The 7,127-nt window shown below is 45.9% G+C and overlaps 1 protein-coding gene across 3 annotated transcripts in view; it reads right to left on the reverse strand.

The window, feature by feature from the left end:
• celsr2 (cadherin, EGF LAG seven-pass G-type receptor 2) overlaps positions 1–5,158 on the reverse strand; it is a 63,642-nt gene extending 58,484 nt beyond the window's left edge. For all 3 annotated transcript variants that reach the window (XM_051416353.1, XM_051416352.1, XM_051416351.1), the window contains exon 1: positions 1,341–5,158. In XM_051416353.1, the coding sequence (XP_051272313.1) occupies positions 1,341–4,878 (3,538 nt within the window). In that variant the 5' untranslated portion in view covers positions 4,879–5,158. The remainder of the gene's footprint in view (positions 1–1,340) is intronic.
• Between the last annotated feature and the right edge of the window lie 1,969 nt (positions 5,159–7,127).

The raw sequence follows: 7,127 nt of genomic DNA on the forward strand, positions 1-7,127 counted from the left end.
CTCCAATCTATTATATTGACTGCCCTCTCAAACCATACAGTATCTACTAGTCAGTGGCAACTCATCAACAAATACAAAAGCACTTCACCCTGTCGCTGAATTGACACTTCCACTGCCTCATCCAGTCAAATCAAAGAAATTCCAAGGTTCCCACCAACCTTAATCCTCACTGTTCTTGTTAAGTAACTGATTTTTATCTTTAACCTTGATGTCCAATCTCTTAATAATGCTCCCTAGTTCTGTTTCCTTCTCTCTTAGGTTGTGCCAAGGTCAAAGCGAAGGCAGATTTACAGCGGATCACACTGCGTCAAATAAGCTCCAACAGAGGGTAACATCATCCCCCCAACCCCCCCTCTGTGGGTGCAATTCAAGTTCAGTCACATTTCTCAAGCAAATAAAACTCTGTAATTTGTGCAGGCATGCAAAATTAAAAGGTACGGGGAACACAGGCAGTTTAAGACATGCAGGAAAGACAACACCAGCAGTGAGCATAAACAGCAAAAAAGTGTCAGGCTTGTTTGGGATCTACATCACCCTCCTCAACATATACAGTCCAAACAAATGGACCCAACAGTGATTTACATCGTTGCAACCAACTCTGGCTGTCTTTAAATACAGCATCAAACCAGCATTAAACAGCTATTAGACATCCGTCTCTCTCTCAAATTAGAGCAAGAAAAGCACACCAGTCAAACAATACAATGCTTTAAGAACATCAACTCTTAAATCGGACTCTCAACAAGCTATAGAAATAGGCCATAATTAAATTATATCTTTTGTTGTATGTGGGAGGGGGGGCGGTGGTGGGCAATTATGAGGCATGATCAGTCTGCCTGCTGGAGTGTAGATCCCACAGGATACAGACGTGCTCAGACAAACAGCTATTTAAATCTCTACAATAGACGGAGCTAAATCAGGCTTGTGTAAACAAGAAAGCTCCTTAATGAGGGGTCCAAAGAATTTTAGAAGCCCCTCTGGATTAAACAAATGTTACAGTTTACCTCACAGAAATCAAATACCTAAATACATCTTTGTGACTTGCTACTCCGTGATTTTTTTGGGGAGGGTGAGAGGCTTAATATTATCCTGCAGTGAATATTATTCCTCCTTCATGAATATTTCTATTATAGGGAGATCACTCTGGAACACTGGAGCCAAGAAAGACATACTTAAGTCATCATCACTTCCATTATCTGGCGAAGTGAAGCGAAAATGTAAATGGAGAGACAGGACATAGAAATAGAGTAGGGATACACCTCAGTGAGGCCGTTTTCTCACCACAATACTTTTCACTGACTGGGTGGAGTCTGCAATTACAAAGAGTTATCTAACAGCCTTACCTGACACTGAGATCCTCATGGAGGCCTCCAGGGGCCGGTTGTTATCCAGGGCTTGGCTCAGCTGGATCTCCCCCGTGCTTTGGTTCAGGAGGACTAGGTTCAGCTCGTTCCCCACCTCAAAGCTGTAGTGGAGCTGATCCGAGACGTCGGGGTCATGAGCGGGGATGCGCCCGATGACTCCAGAGGGGAAGCTGCTCGATTTGTCCGTCACGTAGTTGTTGAAGATGATCTGGAAGTTTTTGAGCACAGGCACATTGTCGTTCTTGTCGACAAGTTTGATGTGGACTGTGGCGCGGCTGACCAGAGGGGCGGACGTGGCCTGGACCACAATAACATACTCAGACCTTGTCTCATAGTCCAGGTCTATTAATGCAGTCAGCTCTCCAGAAAAGATGTCCAGCTGGAACACCTCTGGGATGTTTCCCTCCACTATCTGGTACATTATCTGTGCATTACTGCCTTCATCTGGATCTGTGGCTGAAATATGTGCAACCACGAGGCCTATGGGACTGTTTTCCTCCACTCTAATGTCAAACTCATCTTTCTCAAACACAGGGGGGTTGTCGTTCACATCTAGGATTGTTACGTGGATGTTTACTGGTGTTTTGAGAGCAGGAACACCTTTATCTACAGCGAAAGCCTGAAGGCTGTAAACAGGCACATTCTCTCTGTCTAATCTGCGCAATGTGCGGACAATGCCAGAGGTTGATTCAATTATGAAATCTCCATCGCCGTCCTCCCCGCCCTGGAAGGTGTAGAAGACGCGACCATTGAGCCCAGAGTCTCTATCGGTGGCAGAAACCTGGACCACGCTGGTGAACACCGGCACATCCTCCATAACAGAGCCCACATAGTGGTCTCTGAGAAAGCGGGGGGAGTTGTCATTGACGTCATTCACCAGGATCTCCAGGTAGGTGGTGTCAGACTTCTGTGGGATGCCGTTATCTCGAGCAGTGATGGCCAGCGTATAGGAAACTTGGTCTTCGTAGTCCAGCTCCATCTGTGTGGTGACAGCTCCTGTGTCTGGGTCGATGTCAAACTGAGGGATGCTGTCGTCCATGAAGTAGGTGATGCGTGCGTTCTCTCCTGTATCTTCATCTGTGGCACTTATCACCACAACGGTCGTTCCCACAGGCTTGTCCTCATTGATGTTGACGGTGTAATGCGAGCTCTGGAACACGGGCCGGTGTGTGTTGGCATCTGTGACGTTAACAAACACCTTAGCGGTGTCAAAGCGTGTGCCATCACTTGCAGTGACAGTGAGGGCATATTGGCGTTCTAGTTTGTAGTCTAAAGGCAGCGCCAGTGTAATGAGCCCCCCTCCACTCTGACTCGTGATGGAGAATCTGTTCCGTGTGTTTCCACTGGATATCTGATAGGTCACCACACTGTTGATGTCCTGGTCCACAGCCGAGACTGTCACCACGCTGGTCCCCACGGATGCGTCCTCATTCAGTCTCATGTAATACGCCCTCTGAGTGAACTCTGGGTTGTTGTCGTTGACGTCTAGAATAGTCATGCTGATGCTGGCTGAGGAGGACATGACAGGGTAGCCATGATCACGGGCCTCCACTCCAAAGTTGTAAAAATCTACACTCTCCCTGTCCAGCTCGGCTGCCACTACAATCCACCCTGTGCTGTTGTTGATGCTGAATGGGAAGTTTGGCGTGGTTTCAGTGAGGCAATACTCTAGCCTGGAGTTGTCTCCAGAGTCTGCATCCACTGCTTGGATGTGGATGATTGAGTAGCCCAGCGGCACATTCTCCAGCACGGTGGCCTGGAATGGGGTGCTGACAAAAATTGGGGCGTTGTCATTAACATCCAGCACCTGCACAGTAACCAGGCCACTGATGTTGGATAGCGGAGGCCGTCCTCCATCCTGAGCTCGGATTCTTAAAGTGTATTCTTTGTTCGCCTCGTAATCCAGGTGACTCACTAGGTCCATTTTACCTGTCTGAGCATCGATATAAAACTGTCCCCTGGTGTTTCCACTCATGATGCTGAAGTGAACGAGAGCATTGCTCCCTCTGTCCTGGTCTGTGGCCGTCACCTGCAGGATCTCTGTGTTTGGGGCCATGTCCTCTGGGACCTGGACCACATAGCGCTTCTCACTGAACTGGGGAGCATTATCGTTGTCATCCTCAACCACAATATAAACTGTAGCTGTGGCGCTCCGGGGCCCGGGGTCACGACCTTGGTCATTTGCCTCAACTAACAGCATATAGGATTCTACCTCCTCTCTGTCTACCAGACCCTTGGTGCGGATTACACCGGACCTGGAATCAATCTCAAACACATCATTTGACCCGTTGCTGTTTAAGACACGGTAGAGGATGTTACCATTAACAGGTGCGTCCCCGTCTGTGGCCCTCACAGTTAACACCTCATAGCCTATTTCTAGATTCTCCCGGATGCTTTCTTTATAATCCTGCTGCTCAAACACAGGGTCATGATCATTAGTGTCCCTGACAGTGATAGTGAGGGTGGCCATGGCTGTACGGCGGGGCGTGCCATGATCGACTGCGGTCACACGGAACACATGGGTGTCTTTTGTCTCCCGGTCCAGCACCTCAACTGTGGACACAGCACCGTTGGCCGGGTCCACAGCAAAGAGATTGTTGGAGCGGCTATCAAAGAGAGCCTCTATGAAATACTCCAGCCTGCCTGCCTCCCCCTCATCCACATCCACTGCTTTCAAAACAACAACGGGAGTCCCAGCCGGCTTATTCTCTGCCACAGACACTTGGTACATTGGAGGCTGAAACTGGGGGCTGCTGTTGATGCTTCTCCTCCTCCTGCTCACAATCCCTGAATCAGACTGAGCCGCCTTTTCTAATAGCTTCCCTAGGTGGCCCTGCCTGAAGGGGCCCTGACCCACACGCCAGTGGATGGAGATGGGGTTGACTTTAGCACTCAGTCCATTTCCTGTGAGCATATCACAGAGTAGGTCTAGCTCCAGGAGCGTATCCTGCCTCCAGCACAGCGTTTCAGACACAAACAGGTCCCCCTTAGAGAAGTAAAAGTCACGGCTGTTGGTGACTTTGCAGCGGATCAGGTCTCCTGGCAGCAGACCCCCCACTGAAAATAAAGCAGAGCCCGCTTGGTGGCACTCTGAGCCGCGGTGGTGGCTGCTAAACAAACTGAGCACCTCCATGTCCCACTGAGGTTTTCTTTTACGCTTGTTTGAACAGTTCCTACCGTGAACATGCACCTCGTACTGGCCGGTGAGGAGGTGCCGGTAGCCGGAGTCCGAGCAGTCGGCCACAGTGTACACGGTGAAGGGGTTGGAGCGCAACGAGGGGCACTTTATAGAGTCCGAAACAAACACAATGCCCGCCGCCGCGTCAGTCTCCAGAAACCGCTCCGTGAATTTGGGAGCGAGTACCTGATCCAAAGTGCACCGTGCGCCTCGCTCCACGCCGGCCACCACCGTCCTTGGCCCCGCATCCTCACTGATGTGAACGGTGTAACAATGCGCCAGCGAAACCAGTTTACAGCACCAGAAAATCAACAACAAATCCCATTTAACGAAGTGCATCGCTCCTCAGTTTGTGGTCTCCGAGTGGGAATTTCTGCAGCTCCTTATTCCTTTAAACTTTCCGCCTGTGAGTTTCCCTTTGTTGCAAAGGAGCCATGCTCTCAGCGGGCGCACTTCTCTCCGGTCACTCCGGCTGATTTTATGAGGTAAACCCGCAGTAACCTTGGCCGGAGCGGCTCACACACTCATTCACACACACACACACACACCGGCAACAACAGCAGCAGCAGCAGCAGCTCCGCTCCGTCCGCGCAACTCCGATTGAATGGTAAAAATGGCTCCGACTCCCCCTGCGCCTTGAGGCTCCTCATTATCATAAACCTGTGTGTGTGTGTGTGTGTGTGTGTGTGTGTGTGTGTGTGTGTGTGTGTGTGTGTGTGTGTAAAAGAGAGAGAAAGAGAGGGGAAAACAGCTCTGTTAGGGGTCTGAGGACTTGACACAAACCCTGCCACTGGAGATAAATGGTAACTTCCTAAAAGCTTAATTTATTATCTGAAAACAACAACTTTCATTAATTTACTTGACAACATTTTGTTTAATTATATTATTTTTTCCCCCCATGTTTCAATGCAACTTACACAACCACCAAGGATCCTTGTAGTGCTTGAGCTATGTGTTATCTTTACAAAGTTTTTGTTAGTCTTTAAATAAAACACCTTAAATGACAAAGATAGACAAAGAGAGAGATCTTGGAGGTTATGAAGTGGTAGCACATAACCAGCACTATTATTTCAACAGGGACTAACATATTTGTTTACCTATATTCACCTCCAAAAAGGGTTTACTCATTAACTGGCAGACATTCCTCACATTTTACGTTTTGAGTGTTTTAACCAAACACAATGAGAGTGCTGGAGTTGTTCTTTCACTGGCTGCCCATTGTTCAAACATCAGCCAGAAGAGGAGGATTTTAATTCAGTCTAAAATCAAACCAATTTTATTTAATTTGTGTTTACCAGTTGTTTTCAGAGTTCTCTTCTCTTGTGTGTTTTAATAATTCATGGTTTGTCCATTTCATCCAGATCCTGTTTCAAAAAATAAATGATTTAAATAAAAATGTACACTGGTGGATCAGAAGATACATCAGCTGAGACACTTTAAGGGTCCCTCCACCTCAGTTTGGTCCAAAAAGGTCGTAAATAAAAGAGATAAATACATTTGGACTGATTGAAGACCGGTGAAATATTTGATTTAAACTATATAACAGGTGTGAAAGTTGAAGCCTACCTGGTGTGCTGAATGCTACTGACCCCTAGTGGACAAACCGCAGACACACAGCTACCAGCAGCCATTATTCATGCTGCTCATTGTCCCGCTACAGCATTTCGATGATGACATTTGCGTTTCAAGAGATGCAAATGTCATCATGCTGTGTAGCCTGAATGAATGGGGCTCTTCTTCAGCCCCTGTTGAAAATAAATCAACTAGTCAGTCTTTGCACTCGACATCTGCTTATTATGAAAAGATAAGTGATAGCATTGAGAAAACCATCTCACCACAAGTTTCATTTAGTGGCTGTTCTGGAGCTGTCAATAATGTCACATAATCTTCATTAACAGACAGATTTTGCCTAGTTGTCATGAATAGATGTGAGATTTTTAATGTTTTATGAGCACTTTATGGACTTTATGAATAACAGAAGCTCATTCTTGACTTTGGAAACAGTATCTTTCAAAGACAGACAAATTAGCTGTCTGACTGATAAATAAACAGGCTATGTTAAATAAATTATACTGAGGTGACTAAAATGATAATCACATCCACAATGATGGCCAAATCCATCATTTAAATATTAATTAATAGACAGACAGTAACTCTGTTACTTAAATGTTACTTAGGCTAATTAAAAGTACAAAAGTATCTGCATCAAAATATACTTAAAGTACTAAAGTACTAATTTTGCAGAATGGGCCATTTGAGAATAATATATATTATATAATTTGATTACACTTATTGACGCATTAATGTGTTTTTCATTTTAATGTTATTGTTATTATTTACTAGCTTAAGTATTAATAATCTGAATCTGTAGAAAACAATAACAGAAATGCTAAACTAAACATTAGCACATTAGCATTGTGTGTGCTTGTTTCCCTCAAGACTAACAGAGCTGTAAACATGGCTGTACTCTGAAGTCTTCTTTAAACTTTATCAGTCTGAAAATCCATCATGGGTCAGGAGGACATAACAGACTTAAAAAAAAACAGCTAACTGACCGAATATAATCATTTTAACTCCCACTATTAAGC

The sequence above is a fragment of the Dicentrarchus labrax genome, unplaced genomic scaffold (assembly GCF_905237075.1).
Source record: "Dicentrarchus labrax unplaced genomic scaffold, dlabrax2021, whole genome shotgun sequence".
NCBI lineage: Eukaryota > Metazoa > Chordata > Actinopteri > Moronidae > Dicentrarchus > Dicentrarchus labrax.